The sequence below is a fragment of the Chiloscyllium plagiosum genome, unplaced genomic scaffold, assembly GCF_037043375.1.
Source record: "Chiloscyllium plagiosum isolate Xiang-an unplaced genomic scaffold, Cpla_swu_hap1 HiC_scaffold_35, whole genome shotgun sequence".
Lineage (NCBI taxonomy): Eukaryota > Metazoa > Chordata > Chondrichthyes > Orectolobiformes > Hemiscylliidae > Chiloscyllium > Chiloscyllium plagiosum.
The window spans coordinates 71281015-71300562 of NW_028270173.1; the positions used below are offsets into that span (position 1 = coordinate 71281015).

General features: G+C 42.8%; 1 protein-coding gene across 2 annotated transcripts in view; it reads right to left on the minus strand.

Moving 5' to 3' along the window:
- Nucleotides 1-17025: 17025 nt before the first annotated feature.
- Nucleotides 17026-19548, minus strand: part of LOC122541158 (pancreatic secretory granule membrane major glycoprotein GP2-like) — a 43583-nt gene continuing 41060 nt past the window's right edge. For both annotated transcript variants that reach the window (XM_087978938.1, XM_043677771.2), the window contains one exon: nt 17026-18895. In XM_087978938.1, the coding sequence (XP_087835064.1) occupies nt 18804-18895 (92 nt within the window). In that variant the 3' untranslated portion in view covers nt 17026-18803. The remainder of the gene's footprint in view (nt 18896-19548) is intronic.

The window sequence follows — 19548 nt, forward strand, 5'->3', positions numbered from 1 at the left end:
GAAAGTCCAAGTACACTACGTCCACTGCCTGTCTCTTGTCCATTTTCACAGTTACGTCCTCACAAAATTCCAGGAGATCACTCAATCACGATTTCCTCATCGCAAATCCATTGTGACTCTGACCTATTTGCTATCCAAATGAGTCATCATTTCATATTTTACAATTGACTCCAGCATCTTTCCCACCACTGATGTCAGGCTAACTGGGCTATAATTCCCTGTTTTCCTTCTCTCTCCTTTCTTGAAAAGTGACAAGCCATTAGCCACCCTACAATCCACACAAACTGTTCCTGAATCTATAGAAAATTGGAAAATGATTACCAATGCGTCCACGATTTCTGAATCCACCTCCTAAAGTATCCTGGAATACAGACCATCAAGTCCCTGAGACTTATCAGCCTTCACACCTAATAGTCTGTCCAACACCATGTATTGCTTAATATAAATTCCCTTCACTTCATCCATTACCCGAGGTCCTTCAGCCATTATTACACCTGGGATATTGCTTGTGTCTTCCCCAGAGAACATAGATCCAAAGTACCTCTTTAACTCTTCAGCTGTTTCTTTGTTCCCCATAATAAATTCGCCCATTTCTGTCTTCAGGGGCCCAATTTTAATTGTAACCATTTTTTCTGTTTACATACCTAAAAAAGCTTTTATTATCCTCCTTTATATTTTTGATCAGTTTGCCTTCGTACCTCATTTTTTTCTCCTCGTATTGCGTTTTCAGTTATCCTCTGTTGCTCTTTAAACGTTTCCCAACCTCTGACTTCCCGCTCATCTTTGCTATGTTATACTTCTTCTCCTTTATCTTTATACAGTCCTTAACTTCCCTATCAGCCGCCGACGCCCCCGCCTCCCCTTAAGATCTTTGTTCCTCTTTGGAATGAACTGATCCTGCACCTCCTGCATAATATCCAGAAAGACCTATCATTGTTGTTCCACTGCTATTCTTGTTAGGGTATTGAACCATTGAACTTTGGCCAGCTCCTTCCTCATCGCTCCTTCGTTCCCTTTGCTCAACTGCAAAACTAACATAGAACATAGAACATAAAACATAGAACAATACAGCACAGAACAGGCCCTTCGGCCCACGATGTTGTGCCGAACATTTGTCCTAGCTTAAGCACCCATCCATGTACCAATCCAATTGCCGCTTAAAGGACACCAAAGATTCTGACTCTACCACTCCCACAGGCAGCGCATTCCATGCCCCCACCACTCTCTGGGTAAAGAACCCACCCCTGACATCTCCCATATACCTTCCACCCTTCACCTTAAATTTATGTCCCCTTGTAACACTCTGTTGTACCCGGGGAAAAAGTTTCTGACTGTCTACTCTATCTATTCCTCTGATAGGACAATTCCGATTCTCCCTTCTCCCTCTCAAATCTCAGATTAAAACTTATCATATTATGGTCACTACCTCCTGATGCCTCCTTTACCACGAAGACCCTGATCAAATACGGTTCGTTGCACAACACCAGATTGAGAATTGCCTTCTCCCTGGTAGGCTTCAGGACAAGGTGTTCTAAGAATCCATCACGGAGGCACTCCACAAACTCCCTTTTTTTGGAGTCCAGTACCAACCTGATTCTCCCAGTCCACCTGCATGTGGAAATCCCACATAACAACCATAGTACTGCCTTTGCAACAGACCATTTTCGACTCTATATGTAACTTACACTCGACATCCAAACTACTGTTTGGGGCCTGTAGATAACTCACATTAGTGTATTTTTACCCTTACAATTTCTCAGCTCTATTAATGCTGACTGTAATTCTATGTCCCCCCTCAGAAGGGACTGAATATCATTCCTCTAAAACCAGGCCACCCCATCCCCTCTGCACTACAGTCTGTCCTTTTGCTTGCATGTATAACATTGAATATTTATTTCCCAGGCTCTGTCCATTTGAAGCCACGTCTCCGTTATCCCCACAACATCGTACCTGCCAATTTCCACCGGAATCACAAGCTCCTCCACCTAATCTTTTATTCTTCGTGCATATATAGTTTTAAATTTGTTACTCCTCTCACCTTTCCTATCGTTCTCTATTTCATTTGACCGTTCTGTCCAATCCCTTCTTGAGTTTTCTCTGTGCATTGCGTTTCCAGAAATCTTCTGTTGCTCTTTAAAAGTTTCCCAATGATCAGATTTCCCGCTCATCTTTGCTATGTTATACTTCTCCTGTTGATACAGTCCTAAACTTCTCTTTTTCTCACTTTGCCTTTATCTTCCTTCTTGAATTTTCCCTTTTGTCCTCACTCCCGCACTCGCCCCTCCCCCCCCCCCCACCCCCCCCCCTTCCATCACACTTCTTAGTTTAAACACACCTGTGTTGCAGTGGCAAACCTGCCTGCCAGAATGCTGGTCGCCGACCTATATAATTTGGAAAAATATAAGGTATTGTATTTTTGAAGGAAGCATAGTGGAATTGAATAGAATGCTTTGAAAAGTCATTCTCATGATATCATCAAAGTATTTGAGCATTGGAACTGAGCATACAGAGGTGCCAGACTCCATATTTTCCCAGTCATTTGAAGCATGATATACTGTTGAAATCTGTGTTGGCTTCGACATTGTTGTCACTATGAATATAACATTTGTATGTGATAGAATGATATCATTCTGATTCTGTTGGGTTCTTCAATACCCCATTACCCATATTTAGGTCTAATGCTACAAGTGATCACATGATTGCTACATCAATTGCAAATAAATTGTTGAAGGTAAAATGCACACCATGGTTAGCAATGCAGGCCGCTTGGAAGGTCAATCAATAGGATATCAAAATATCAGGTATTCAGCATTATCCGTTTGTGAGTAAAGTGGACAAAGCTTAATTTCTGGCTAAAATGTAACTTCTCTTAAGGTAATACTTTCTCCTATTACCTTGCACATACAAGCAAGTTGAATATAACCATCCGGTACTGAGACAATGAACAAACTATTTCTCTCTTCCCGTAAACAACAGGACTGATAGAATATTGTTCTGATTTGTTTTCAAGAATGGGGATTTAATGTGCGTCAGGTTACAGCTACTAAGCACCCCTGAAAGAAAATACAGCTACCAAAACAGTAAAATGTGGTTTTGACTCGAATGTTATGACGTTGAAGGCGTGTACTGACCTTTAAGAGAGACTGAATTCTATTCTGCACTGAAAGCAAACAAGCACCCGTCATATGACTAATTAGCAGGCTGAGAGTCTATTGTAAAATTGAAAACATGTAACATTTATTTATGAAACAAATACCTGAGTTAGTCGCTGTTTTGACAGCAATTGGAATATAACCAATTGGTTTAAATTATGCCTCAGGATATCACAGCTCAGTTAAGCTTGAATTTACTGCTTTGCCAACCTCAAGCCAATGAGATCATCTGATGTTGGAAGTATTAAAAAATGCTAACATCCTGAACATTAGACAGAGTCACCATCGAGAAAGCCTGAGATTTTAAATATTCTGTATCAAATTCACCTTTTCACATGAGACGCTTCTGTGAGGAAAGGCGATATAATTACCGCTGTACCTCAGCAGTTAAACTTGCTGGAGAATCTATCAGAATTTATAGAGATGGCAAGAATTCAATTGCACTTGATGCAGCTAGAATTTGAGGCAAGTGATAAGGAAGTGACAGCAGAAATGAAACTGTTTGAGTTATGATTAAAAACAGAAGAGAGGGAAAACGAAGGAAAAGCAGAAGAGAAAGAAAAGAGAGAGCGTTTGATCTTCAAAAACTGAAATTTAAAAGGGAACTTCAACTTAAAAGGCTCGAGATAAAGACCGATGGTAGGCTGAGTGAGGATGAACAAGCCCCTGGTAGTCAGAAGCCGTTTAAGAAACAATTCAAATATATTCAAGCATTGCTTATCTTTGATGAGAAGGACGTGGGAGTCTTTTCATCTCATTTTAAAAGGTCACTAAAAAATCAGAACGTAACATGGGTTAGATGTCAGCAAAATAATAAATTTTAAATCAATTGGGCTTAATTATCCTGGTGAATAATTTGAACTAATTGATTAATTATAATTTGTTGTCAATACATTATTGCCCAAAAAGTCGATTTTTTTCCTCCTCAGATGCTGCCTGACCTGCCGTGCTTTCCAGCACCACATTAACAATTTCACGGCCAAACGTTCCAGATTTTCAAGTTTCCAGTAAACTCTGGAACTGCCCTCTAATCAGTACACAGGTGCTTGTAATCTCTCAGTTCAGAATGTCATTTTCTCTTTCTTAGTTGTGGTACATGCTTTCAACTACATTACAATATCCTGAACCCAGCGACCAGGCTTTTCGTCCTGATCTCTACTCCCCTAACAACATTATCACCGAATACAACTATATTTCTCTTTTCCTTGAATGGCCCCTTTAACCACGGTGTTCTGGTCAGTTTGCTCATAATCCATGCAGCCTCCAATCTCATGCACATAGGGAGCAAGAATCCCAAGCCTGCTAGACATGCTCAGGGGCTGAGACTCCTTCAGCACTGTCTCCTGCATCCCTCGAACTGTCTCGAACACCCTCCTGTCACTGACCAATGACTGAATTTAGGGTAGAGCAATCATATAGATTCAACACATCGCTTTGCCCTGCATCTTTCTTCTATTGACTGGGGTAATAATGTGTGCTTTTAAAGAAGTGAGAGTGCGTGTGATGCAGAGAGAGTGCAGAAGAGTCGATTGTTAGAGATTCGAGTGCGACTGTGTGTGATTGTAACAGAGTAACACAGGTTGTTCTGCGAGAGCATACATTTCATTAACAGGAATTCTATGTCAAGTCGTTGACGAATTTGAGACATTGATTGGAAATGTATAATATTCACCACATTTTTAAAAGGTGTATTTGCTGTAAAGCGATTACAACGTGAACACTTTGAGTGCTGTTTTAATAGTGAACATTTTTATGTCACGTGGGCCTGCACCAGAGAACAACCATCGCATTACAGAATAGCTACCTTTATGGGAACATCAGCTGCTCGTGCCTGTTCCACCATTCAACGGTTGATCTTTGGCCTAACTCCATATACCTGCCTTTGACACAAATTGTTGTGGTTCTGTTCGCCGAGCTGGGAATTTGTGTTGCAGACGTTTCGTCCACTGTCTAGGTGACATCCTCAGTGCTTGGGAGCCTCCTGTAAAGCAGTTCTGTGATGTTTCCTCCGGCATTTATAGTGATTTGTATCTGCCACTTCCGGTTGTCAGTTCCAGCTGTTCGCTGCAGTGGTCGGTATATTGGGTCCAGGTCGATGTGTTTGTTGATAGAATCTGTGGATGAGTGCCATGCCTCTAGGAATTCCCTGGCTGTTCTCTATTTGGCTTGACCTATAATAGTAGTGTTGTCCCAGTCGAACTCATGTTGTTTGTCAGTAAAAATATCATTGGCTGCCCGATCTATATATAAGTGCTTCATTTTTTTTACAAGATCTTTGCTTCTTTCTCTAAAATAGGTAGCATGCATTATTTATTTCAGCGGCTTTTCTTCTATTTCGTTCTGCTTTCACCTTTATGCTCTGGTTTTCCTTAAGTTTTGCCTTTTCTTGCTACTTTTCTGACGTTGAACACGTTAAAAGAAATTTGCTGAATAAGTCCAGTCTTGTCATCGGAAAGTTGAAGGCTTGTCATTGCTTGTTTCAAACAATAGATGATGCTTGCACAAAATAACGAATGATGATGCCTCGCGGTTTCCCCTCAACCTGTCTGCTATATTGGAAAGAAAATCCAACAAAACCATTCACTGGACACAGATAAGTCTTGTTTGTGTTACGCCACAGCAGTGAACCCCTCTGTGAACTAAAATAAACGCACAAAAAAGTTTACCTCACCTTGTAATCTGTTAAAGTATCAATGACAGACAACTTCCAAGATCCACTGTTTGAAGAAAATAATGTCAATTTAATCTTTAACTCTATAAGTGACCACTAAACATCAACTTTTCACATATGCAAGCTCCGTTTTCTCTTTACTGTTTAATATCTGCCTCCAACTCTATAGCATATGCTGATCGAATTAAACACTTATAAAATTAAAGCAACTTTAATTCAAAACCGCACAGCGGCTGCCATCTTTGTTATCGGTCTTCATCTGGCTGAGGATCTCCCCAGATCAGTGTATTTCAAATGGCTGCTTTCATCTTCTGACACTCCCCAAATGCATCGTCTTACAGTGATTAACATACCTCCCTAGCCCTACCTACAAGTTTCCTTTGGATCAACAAAACCCACATTGCCACTGGTCACTGCATTTATTTAGTGACCTTTTAAAATGAGATGAAAAGACTTCCACGTCCTTCTCATCCATGATAAGCAATGCTTGAATATATCTGAATTGTTTATTAAAAGGCTTCTGACTACCAGGGGCTTATTCATCCTCACTCAGCCTACCATCGGTCTTTATCTCGAGCCTTCCAAGTTGACTTTCCCTTTTAAATTTCAGTTTTTGAAGATCAAACGCTCTCTCTTTTCTTTCTCTTCTGCTTTTCCTTCGTTTTCCCTCTCTTCTGTGTTTAATCGTAACTCAAACAGTTTCATTTCTGCTGTCACTTCCTTATCTCTTGCCTCAAATTCTAGCTGCATCAAGTGCAATTGAATTCTTGCCATCTCTATAAATTCTGATATATTCTCCAGCAAGTTTAACTGCTGAGGTACAGCGGTAATTATATCGCCTTTCCTCACAGAAGCACACAGACCCAATCTGAAATCATCTGCTAATTCCTGAAGCTTGGTCTCATTCACCTTTTGCAAAACTTCCAAAGATACCGCATCTACTTTCAGAAGACCCTTTGCCATCTGAAAGAGCCATTATTTTCCCAAGCTTTGTCGGCCACATTCTCTCCTTTAATTTCTGTGACAGAGTGCAAATTCGCTCACAGCTCGGGGACCAAAGAATCCTAGGATATATCCAATCTGGCCCAGGGGATTTGTCTATTTTCACGCTTCTCAGAATTGCTAATAATTCCTCCTTGTGAACCTTAATCCCATCTAGTCTAGTAGCCTCTATCTTAGTATTCCACTCGACAACATTGTTTTTATTTTAGTGTGAATACCGACGAAAAATATTCATTTAGCACTTCTGTTATCTCCTTGGACTCCACGCACAACTTCACACTACTGTCCTGATTGGCCCTAATCTTGCTCTCATCATTCTTTTATTCCCGATATACCTATAGAGAGCTTTAGGGGTTTTCTTGATTCTATCTGCCAACCACTTCTCATGTTCCCTCCTGACTCTTCTCAGTTCTCTCTAGGTCTTTCCTCGCTAGCGTGCCACTCTCAAGTACCCTAACGGAACCTTCATGTCTCTTCCGAACATCAGCCTTCTTCTTCCTCTTGACAACAAATTCAGCTTCATTAGTAAACCACGGCTCCACCACTTCTTCACTGGCTGAAATGCACATACTAATGAATTACATGCAGTTTCTGCTCCTGGAATATGCTCCACATTTCAATTGTGCCCATCCTCTGCAGTTTCCTTACCAAGTCTATGCATCTGAAATCTTGCTTCAGCTCATCATAATTGCCTTTTCCCCAGTTATAACTCTTGCCCCGCGGTACTTACCTAACCCTTTCCATCTCTAGAGTAAACATAACTGAATTGGAGACTTGATAACTGAGGTAGCATGGGCTGAGGTTAGAAACAGGAAAGGAGAGGAACCTGCAACAACCATCCTGTCTCTATCACCAAAGTGCTCACTGAACTGAACCATCCTGTCACTATCACCAAAGTGCTCACTGATTTGCAAATCTAACAGCTGGCCGGGTTCATTACCCAGTACCAAATCCAATGTGGCCTCGCCTCTTGTTGGCCAATCTGGATATTGTGTCGAGAGTGTAGTGCTAGGAAAGCACAGCGGGTCAGGCAGCAATTTTTAAGCGGGGGAACCTTTCTTCCTCAGGAAAGGATTACGCCCAAAACGTCGATTCTCCTGCTCCTCGGATGCTGCCTGACCTGCTGTGTTTTTCCAGCACTACAATCTCGACTCTGACCTCCAGAACCTGCAGTCCTCATTTTCTCCTATCTACATACTGCGTTGGGAAACCCTCCAGCACACATTGGAAAATAAAACTGACCCATCTAAAGTACTAGAACTATAGTATTATCACTCAATATTTGGAAATCTAAAGACCCTCACAACTATTATCATGTTCTTTGCTGGGCGGCACGGTGTCACAGTGGTTAGCACTGCTGCCTCACAGCTCCAGAGACCTGGGTTCAATTCCCGACTCAGGCGACTGACTGTGTGGAGTTTGCACATTCTCCCCGTGTCTGCGTGGGTTTCCTCCGAGTGCTCCGGTTTCCTCCCACCATCCAAAGATGTGCAGATCAGGTGAATTGGCCATGCTAAATTGCCCGTAGTGTTAGGTAAAAGGGGTAAATGTAGGGGAATGGGTGGGTTGCGCTTCGGCGGGTCGGTGTGGACTTGTTGGGCTGAAGGGCCTGTTTCCACACTGCAAGTAATCTAATCTAAAAAGTCCTTCCTCTACATCTCTGGAATTATAGAAAACTCCCAACAGGGTGATCTCTCCTTTCCTGTTTCTAACCTCAGCCCATGCTACCTCAGTTATCAAGTCTCCAAACAGTCTTTTCTTCCACCGTCATCCTGTCCTTGACGAACAATACCACACCTCCCCCTCTTTTACCATCTTCTCTGTTCTTACTGAAATATCTAAATCCCGGAACCTGCAACAACCATCCGGTCTCTGCTCTACCCACATCTTCGAAATGACCACAACATCGAAGTCCCAGGTACCAATTCATGCTGCAAGTTCACCAACTTTATTGTAGATGTGTCTGGCTTTGAAGTGGACAGACTTCAAACAACCGTCCTGCTTGTCAGTGCATTCTTGCAACTTTAAAACCATATTTCTGACCTCACTACTCTCAACCTCCAGGATACCGGAACTACAATTTTGGTTCTCATCCCCCTGCTGAAAGGAGCAGTGCTGGGAGCAGGAAAAACTCGAGCTACGATATGTAAAAGTTACTACTATGACCAAGATGGAATCTTTATAAAACCCTATGCGAAAAAGAGCAGGACAAGGAGGAAGTCAGGGTTTATTCTTGGAGTGGATAACTAATTCGAGTCAGTAACATAACGCGATGGATATACCACCATTCACGGGGGTGTACCACGAGTCTCAATGACAGTCTCAGCACTCAAGAACATGGGTGAATAACGCGAGGTGAGTCCAGATGGAACGGCCTGTGGTGAATGATAGGATTGGAGGCCTCCTTGTTACTTTCCTATGGGACACCAGATGATGTCAAGCTACCGTCCTCACCACTAATATATATATAAAGCTAATTGTAAGATACAATGTATAATTCACAAGTGGGATACATGTGTGCACTTTCGAACTTCGAGTAGGAGACATAGTAGTTACCAATTCAGTAGTTTTGACTGAATTACCCAGGGTAAAAGAACATGCATTAGGGAGTGATGGCATGTCCAAAGCTGGATTTTGCTTTGACCAAGTCAATTGCATGGTTTGGATTATGCCTTTGAGCATAGATAACATATGCCACGTGCAGATCGCAGTAAGAGAACATCAGGACAAAATATGTACAGTCGGGGAAACGTTGATAATAGCAGAGGAAATGAGCAATGATCATGAGGTGTAGCGAAGTCTAATAAAATAACTCACGGGTATTTGGACGGTACTGAGGCCATTAGCCTCTATTAATAACTTCTCATTTGGCCGGAAAGGAAACCAGGTGATAGCAGGCTACTGATAATAAATTGCCAGGAATTAACTAAGAGAACTGTGTTGACAACCAGAAACAAATCGGAGTGCATAATGGTTTACGACTTTGGACATAAGTAATGACATTTCGTCTATCCCTTTGGAAAGAGGGTATCAATATAAGTTTGCCTTTACCTTTAAAAGAACGGCAGTTGATGTGGACGGCTCCAACACAGGATTTTATAATTCCCCGTTCATATTTTACTCGTATTTAGGGGAAAGGTTAAAAGGGATCTCAAAACCTGAGTGCTTGGCTCTGCATGTCGACGACTTGCTTTTGCATAGTGAGACTAAAGCGTAACAGTATCAGCTGTTAACAAAACTATGATTGTTATTATACGCATTGCGGCCAAACGTAAACCTTAAAATGGTCCAGGTGATGGAACAGCAAGTTACTACTTGGAAATGATCCTCACACCCAGGAAAAGAGAAATTGATAAGCAAAAAATAGACACAGTCAGAAATCTGCCTGTCCGCAAGATATGAAAGGGCGGTGATCATTTCTGTGCTTAGTGAATTACTGTAGTGATCACAAAAGCATCTTCTTCAATGGTGTTATTGAAAAAGAATGTGGCCTGGTAAATGCAAACCAGACCATAAACAAATAGTACAGCTCTGAAGCAAGTAACAGAAAGGCTGATGAGTTGGCAAAATTAGGCACAATACATAAGCAGGTAAACACCGAAGGCAGAAGGAGAAATAAGTTCAGGTTATGGATTTAAAGGAGGAGCAAAAGGAAGATGGTGAACTGCAAAAACATATAAAAGGAAGAGGGTCATAATACTACGGAAAGGAACAAGGAAGTGTGTATTAAAGATGGAATAGTCCTACGTAAAGGAAATTTTGTAGCACCAGAGGGGCGACTAAACTAAATGATCCCTTGGTACTGACCTACGGAGACACCAGGGGGTCAACAGTACCCTGGAAAAGATAAAGGAGGTACGATGGTGCTCCAGAATGAAAGATGATACTGAAGACAATGTCAATAATTATTTCATATGTGCACAATATAATCTGATAAAAATGCAAAGAAAGGGGTTCTCCAAATCACAGAGACTAGGTTGAAGGAAGGACATGATTGGCATCTAAATATTTCAGGAGATGGATGCTTCGGACAGAGCAGGAAGGGAAGTAAAAGGCGGGGGGTGTGGATGGGAGGAGTTGCATTGCTGGTCAAGGATGATATCACGGCTGCATTAAAGGAGGACACAATGGAGGGCTTGAGCAGTGATGCATATGGTTAGAGCTGAGAAATAAGAAAGACACAGTGACTTGTTGGGGCTGTAGTACAGGCATCCCAACCGTGAGTGTGAGGTAGAAGAACCTCACTGGTAAACAGAATAGGCAAACATAAAATGGAAAGAAGTGGAGGTAACAAGGTGGTAGTGATGGGAGATATTAATTTTCTCTACATTGACTGGGATACACTTAGAGTCAGAGGTCTGGATGGGGCAGAACTTGTAAGGAGCATCGAGGAAGGTTTTCCAGAGCAGTATGTCAATAGTCCGATGAGGGAAAGGGCCATGTTGGACCTGGTGTTCGGGAATGAGCCAGGCAAGGTTGTGGTTCAGTGGGGGTTTCTTTGGGAATAGCGACCACAATTCTGTAGGTTTTAGAATACTTGTAGACAAAGATGAGAGTGGTCCGAAAGAAAGAGTACTAAATTGGGCCAAGGCCAATTATTTCAAAATTCAGCAGGAGCTGGAAAATGTGGATTGGGAGCAGCTATTTGAAGAGAACTGCGCATTTGATATGTGGGGGCTTTTAAACACAGATTGAAGATAGTGAAGGATAGGCATGTCTCTTTGAAAACAAGAGATAGGGAAGACAAGATTAATGAACCGTGGATGACAGGAGAAATCGTACAAGCAATCGTACTATCCAAGAGGAAAAGGGAAGCATGCATAAGGTCCAGGCAGCTAATAACAGAACAGGCCTTGGAGGAATATTAAGAGACTAGGGCCAATCTTAAACGACAAATAAAGCGGGATAAAATGGGCCATGAAAAAAATTAATGAGCAGAACTAAGGAGAATCCCGAACGCCTTTTATTCATATATAAGAAGCAACAGGGTAACTAGAGAAAGGGTTGGCCCATAAAGGATAAGGAAGGATGGTTGGGTGTCGAACCTGAGAAAATGCCTGAGATTCCCAATATCAGTGTTTACTTAGGAGAGGGGCATGATGAATCTTGAGATTAGAGATATAAGTTTGTTTACTATGCATCACGTTCACATAAGAATGGAAGATGGGTTGGATAGGCTAGAAGATAGTATGGTGGACAAATCCCTAGCACCGGATGGGATCTATCACAGATTGCTGAGGGAGGCGAAAGAGGAAATAGCTGGGGGCCTGACAGATATCTTTGTAGCATCCTTAAACACAGTTGAAGTACCAGAGGATTAGAGGGTTGTCAATAATGTCCCCTGTGCAAGAAGGGTAGTACGGATATTCCAGTATCTACAAACCAATGAGCCCGACATCAGTCGTGGGAAAGCTGTTGGAGAAAGCACTGCGGAATAAAATCTAATTATAGTTGGAAAAGAATGAGGACAAGGATAGATGGGTTACAGTTAGGGGAGGAAAGGGGACAGACAGACAGTGAAGAGATCCCCTGTGGACATTCCCCTCAGCAATAAGTATCCTGTTTTGGATACTGATGACTGCCATAGCAGTCACTTCTCTGGCACTGGGCCTGCCACTGTAGCAAAGAAGGGAAGGGAGCAGAATACAAAAGTACTCGTGGCAGGGGACTCGATAGTTAGGGGAATCGACAGGAGATTTTGTGGTCAGGATCGGGATTCCCGGAAGGTATGTTGCCTCCCTGGTGCCAGGGTCCAGGTCGTCTCCAATCGGGCGTATAAGGTTCTAAAAGGGGAGGGCGAACAGCCAGAAATCTTGTTACATATTGGCACTAATGATATAGCCAGGAAAAGGATCGAGGATATAAAAAGTGATTTCAGAGAATTAGGATGGAAGCTGCAAAGCAGGACGAACAGAGTAGTGGTTTCTAGTTTACTACCGGTGCCACGAGATAGCGTGGCGAGGAACAGGGAGCGGGCGCAGCTTAACACTTGGCTGCGCAGCTGGTGAAGGAGGGAGGGCTTCAGATATGTAGATAATTGGGATGCCTTCTGGGGCAGGTGGGACCTGTACAAAAAGGACGGGTTGCAGAACTGGAAGGGGACAAATATCCTGGATGGAAGGTTTGCTCGAGTAGTTCGAGAGGGTTTAAACTAGTATGGCAGGGGGGTGGGAATCTGAGCTGTATATCGGAGGTGCGAGTTGATGCAGATGAGGCAATAGCAAGAGGTAGACCAGCTAGTGGGAAGGATTTTCCTGGGAAGGAACCAAGGGATCAGTTAAAGTATGTTTGCTTTAATGCAAGGAGAATCAGGAATAAAAGTGATGAACTTAGATCATGGACCAGTACCTGGTGCTCCGATGTTGTAACAGAGACATGGGTTCTCAGGGGCAGGAATGGTTGCCGGATGTTCCAGTGTTTAGAGCATTTAAAAAGAATAGGGAAGGGGAAAAGAGGAGGGGGTGTAGCGCTACTAATCAGAGAGTGTATCACAGCTACAGAAGCTTCCATTGTCGAGGAAGATCTGCCTACCGAGTCAGTATGGGTGGAAATTTGGAAGAGCAAGGGAGCAGTCACCTCGTTAGGGGTTGAATACAGGCCCCCCAATAGCAGCAGGGAGATTGAAGAAAGCATCGGTCGGCAGATTTTAGAAAAGTGTGGACTTAGTAGAGTTGTTGTAATGGGAAACTTTAACGTTCCCAATATTGAACCTCCTTCGAGCAGAAGATCTGAATGGAGCTGTTTTTGTAAGGTGTGTTCAGGAGTGTTTCCTAACTCAGTACGTTGACAGGCCGACAGGGGAGAGGCCATTCTAAACTTGGTGCTCGGAAACGAGCCGGGGCAGGTATCAGATCGTTGTGGGAGAGCGTTGTGGTGATAGTGATCACAACTGCTTCACATTCTACACAGCTATGGAGAAGGAGAGGATTAGGCAAAATGGGAGGATATTTTATTGGGGAAGAAGAAACTATGATGCAATGAGACATGAGTTAGGAAGCATGGATTGGGAGCAATTGTTCCATGGGAAAGGCAACATAGACATGTGGAGACTGTTTAAGGAACAGCTGTTGCAAGTGATGAATAAATATGTCCCTCTGAGACAGGAAAGAAGTGGTAAGATAGAGGAACCTTGGATGACGAGAGTGGTGGAGCTTCTCATCAAAAGCAAAAAGGTAGCTTACATAAGGTGGAGGAAGCTAGGGTCAAGCTCAGCTCTAGAGGACTACTGGCAGGCGAGGAAGGAGATCAAAAATGGTCTGAGGAGAGCCCGGAGGGGGCACGGGAAAGGCTTGGCAGAACGGATTAGGGAGAACACAAAGGCATTTTACACTTACGTGAGGAATAAGAGATTGGTCAAGGAAAGAGTAGGGCCAAGGGATAGCATAGGGAATTTGTGTGTGGAGTCTGAGGAGGTAGGGGAAGCCCTAAATGACTTTTTTGCTTCTGTCTTTACGAAAGAAACGAACTTTATAATGAATGAAACCTTTGAAGAGCAGGTGTGCATGCTGGAATGGATAGAGATAGAGGAAGTTGATGTGCTGAAAATTTTGTCAAACATTAAGATTGACAATTCGCAAGGCCCGGACCAGGTTTGTCCTCGGCTGCTTTGGGAAACGAGAAATGCAATTGCTTTGCCACTTGCGAAGGTCTTTGCATCCTCGGTCTGCACTGGAGTCGAACCTGAGGACTGGAGAGAGGCAAATATAATTCCTCTCTTCAAGAAAGGAAATAGGGAAATCCCAGACAATTACAGACCAGTAAGTCTCACGTCTGTCGTCTGCAAGGTGTTAGAAAGGTCATGCCTCACAAACCTTATCGAGTTATTTGAGGATGTGACTAGAAATGTTTATGAGAGTCCAGCGGTGGACGCGGTGTATATGGACTTCAGCAAAGCATTTGATAAGATTCCCCATGGTAGGCTCATTCAGAAGGTCAGGAGGAATGGGATACAGGGGTACGCAGGTGTTTGGATACAGAATTGTCTGGCCAACAGAAGACAGCGAGAGTTAGTAGAAGGAAAATATTCTGCCTGGAAGTCTGTGGGGAGTGGTGTTCCACAGGGCTCTGTCCTTGGGCCTCTACTGTTTGTAATTTATATTAATAACTTGGATGAGGGGATTGAAGGATGGGTCAGCAAGTTTTCAGACGACACAAAGGTTGGAGGTGTCGTTGACAGTATAGAGGGCTGTTGTAAGCTGCAGCGGAACATTGACAGGATGCAGAGATGGGCTGAGAGGTGACAGACGGAGTTCAACCTGGATAAATGCGAGGTGATGCATTTTGGAATGTCGAATTTGAAAGCTGAGTACAGGATTAAGGATAAGATTGTTGGCAGTGTGGAGGAACAGAAGGATCTTGGTGTGCAGGTACATAGGTCCCTTAAAATGGCCACCAAGTGGACAGGGTTGTTAAGAAAGCGTATGGTGTTTTGGCTTTCATGAACAGGGGGATTGCGTTTAAGAGTCGTGGGATATTGTTGCAGCTCTATAAAACTTTGGTTAGACGGCACTTGGAATACTGCGTCCAGTTCTGGTCACCCTATTATAGGAAAGATGTGGATGCTTTGGAGAGGATTCAGAGGAGATTTACCAGGATGCTGCCTGGACTGGAGGGCATATCTTATGAAGAGAGCTTGACTGAGCTCGGACTTTTTCCATTGGAGAAAAGGAGGAAGAGAGGGGACCCAGTTGAGGTATACAAGAAAATGAGAGGCATAGATAGAGTCGATAGTCAGAGACTATTTCCTAGGGCAGAAATGACTAACACGAGGGGTCATAGTTTTAAGCTGGTTGGGGGATGTTAGAGGCGGATTATTTACACAGAGATTTGTGAGAGCATGGAATGAGTTGCCAGCAGCAATTGTGGAAGCAAGGTCATTGGGGACATTTAAGAGACTACTGGACATGCATGTGGTCACAGAAATTTGAGGGTGCATACATGAGGATCAGTGGTCAGCAAAATATCGTGGGCTAAAGGGCCTGTTCTGTGCTGTACTATTCTATGTTCTATGTTCTCTATGTTCTATTTTCTATGTTCTATTATCATTGATAGGCAACATGGTTTTGTGCAGGGCAGATCATACCTTGTCAACTTCTTTGAAGAAGTGACCAAGTTGTTAGATGAAGAAAGGGTGTAGATGTCAAAATCGTGGACTTTAGTAAGGTGTTTGATAATGTTCCCCATGATAAACTAATGGAGAAAGTGAAGTTACATGGTGTGCAGGGTGTTATAGCTAGATGGATAAAGAACTGGGTGAGCAACAGGAGAAGAGAGTAGTATCTGAAGTGATTTTCTCGAAATGGAGAAAGGTGACTAGTGGCGTTCCACAGGAATTAGTACTGGGCCATTGTTGTTTGTGATATACAAAACTGATCTGGACGAGGGCATTGTTGGACTGAATCAGTAATTTTGCAGATGACATGAAGATTGGTAGCGTAGCAGAAAGCATAAGTGACTGTCAAAGAATACAGGAGAATATAGATAGGCTGGAGTGTTGGGCGTAGAAGTGGCAAATGGATTTCAATCCAGGCAAATGTGAGTTGATGTATTTTGGGAAGTCTAATTTCAGATCGAACTATACTGTAAACGGAAGAGCCTTGTGAAAAGCTGATGAACAGAGAGATCTGGAAGTTCACGTCCATTGTACCCTGAGGGTGGCTCGACAGGTGGATAGAGTAGTCAGGAAGACATATGGTCTGAAAGACCACAATCTAGTGAAATTGTGGAATGGATGAGTCCAAAAGAAATTATGGCTAAGATGGTGCAACAAAGTCGAAATTTATGGCAAGCAGTCCTTCCTTAAGTACTGATGATAGTGAGCAATACAGCCTCTTCATCCACAGGCTACACCCGCGATAAACTCATAGCTGGAAGATGCATGAGAGGAGCGGAGGGGATGTAACGATTAGAACCCTGACGTTGCCGTTATTGCATCTGAAAAGTATGTACAATAGTTTGTAGAAACAGTGAAAACAGGCCAACTATGTCGCAGTTCATGAAATGGCAAAGAAGCAGCAGCAAAACAAAGCGCACTTTGACTCAAAACCAGCGCAATAGAGTTAAGGCCAGGACAAACAGTCATGGTGAGTATATACCACACGATCGCATGTTTTAAGCCCAAGAGAGTGCCAGACCCTCTGAGATAGCAAATGAAGATAGTCCATCCGTATACAAGGTATTAACTGCACGAGATAATAATAAATAGTTTAATCTTTGAATCAATTAGAGTCGATAGGACAGAAACAGGACAGTCATTGTTGGCATGTTATGCTCGATGTATACAATGTTCCGAATCCTGAGGAGATCAAGGAGATAGCCAGCTGCAAATTCAAGATGAAATTACTGTAGTTCAGGACGATATCCCCCAACTGTCGAGGTAGGAAGGTGAGAATAGAAAACGAAAGGGGAATCAAAGAAGCCAAAGAAACAGAACGTTCTCCTATCCTTCACATGTAGCAGTGTCGATACTTGATCAGGAACAATTTCTCTCAGAAGATCAAGTTTATCTGTAGTAACAAAGGGGAAGTAGGAGACTCAAACATGAATAATGTGGGGAAGGTATTTGGTGTGCGCTGATGAAAGATTAGGTGTCCCGGATTGCACACGGGTACCATTTCCAGCGACAAAATTTTGGGGATGGCGTGGTCAGTCATCCCTGATGGGAACACGATTAGTCAATTTGTAATTCCATTTATTGAGCGACTGTCAGATAATGATGGTTATGGTAAAAGTACTGTTCATTCGGGTCAGACTTGTGTGCATATCCACTCTGGCAGTGACTCCTTCTGGTGACATATAAATTGGGGGAATGCACCAGGCGTTTCAACAAATTTGCCAGGATCATTATTAACAGTAGAAAAATGAACCAGATTTGGTTTAAATAAAAAGAGCACTAAGACGAGTCGACCAGGTCTTCTGTTTGGGCGAGGACCCTTCACAAACTATAAGACTACCAGAAAGCCTACTAGCCCACATGATCGAATAATTTAGACTATACCAGATCGCACGTGTAGTGAGGGCCACTCAATACTATTGAGGTGATTCTAATGTTGAAAGAGATAGGGAATCTATCACTTTGATACCAGGATATCAGCACTTACAAGTAGTTTAACTGAAATAACAACACCTGACGTTTTTCAAAAATCGAATGCTCACTGTGTGGAAACAGGCCGTTCAATCCAACAAGTCCACATCAATCCTCTGAAGAGCATCCAAAGCACAGATATCCCTGTAACCCTGTATTTCCCATGGCTAACACGACTAATTTACAAACTACTGAAAAATATGGGCAGTTTAGCATGGCCAATCCACCGAACTTGCATTACCTTTGGACTGCAGATGGAATTCAGAGCACCCAGTGGAAACCCTCTCAGACACGGGGACAATGTGCAAACTCCACGAAGACGATCGCTCGAAGCTGGAATCAAACCATGGTCCATGGCACTATAAGGCCAATACAAAGCTAATCGACACTGCCACAGAATGTGCTTGTTCCCACTGCACAGAATATTATACATCATCCTGGTTCATATGTTCGGCAAAAGAAACCCACCCACGGTCAACATTGCAGTCCACCAGTCCAGCTCCTGGCAGATGACAACAGCACCTTGCGTTTCCCAATTAAACCCATGCATTGTTCCCCATTGTTCCCTAGAGTGAATATTTACTCATCCAGTACAAGGACAACTCCTATTATCTAGTTTCGACTTGATTATCTCTGTAAAATGCAACAGCTTGCCGAATCTAACTCTTCAGGAACATAAGCAGACTTTATATAAAACGCAACTTGACAACAGTGAAGTAGCATAAATGTTTTCAAATGATATGCTACCTGAAAACAGTGAAAAATAAACAATTTCTAAGAGTTTGCTGCGGTCAAATCTGTGAAGCGGAGACCAAGTCGTTCAGTTACACGCATGATATCAACCAGGTGATCTCATCAACGGATGTCAGGGTCTTATGAACACGGTCAGCTTCTTTCAGAGTCCGAGATGTCCACGGCTGAACAATATCCCTCTTCCAAGACTAAGTCCATCCCTTGGCCAGCTTGCTTGTTGACCATCTCCTGAAGCTGGAACACAGAAGGGAAAGGAAAAGATATCATAACCACGAAATGAATTAGCTCAGTACTATTACCGCTGGACTATTATTTCAGAAATTCAGGTCATGTTCTGGAGCGCTGTGTTCGAATCCCACCATTGTAGACGTAGAATTTTAATTCAATAAGATTGAAATTATGACTCGCAGGATGGTGTTGAAATCGATGCCAACTGTTGGGGAAAAGTAGTTTTGAGGAAGGATAACGTGATCTGAAACGTTAACTTTGATTTCTCTACACATATGCTGTCAGACTTGATGAGCTGTTTGAGCAATTGCTCTTCTTGTTTCTGATTTACAGCATCTGCAGTTCATTTGTTCGGAGAAATTAATCTGGCTCACTGGTGCCTTTCAAAGGAGGGAATTTGCAATCCTCAGCTTGCCTAGCCTGCTTGCAAATGCACATTCACAGCGATGTGGCTGATTCTCAACTGCCCTCTGAAATGCCCTAGCAAGCTACTGAGTTCAAGTGCAGATACAAACAGGCAGTCATATCCCACGAGGGAATACAAATGAAGCAAGAAGTATAGATAGATTTTGAGATAAAAACAGAAGTAAGACAGGGAATCGGAGGGAAGTGACAGAGGCTGAGACATAGCAGTAACAAGAATAGAGAGGAAAGACAGG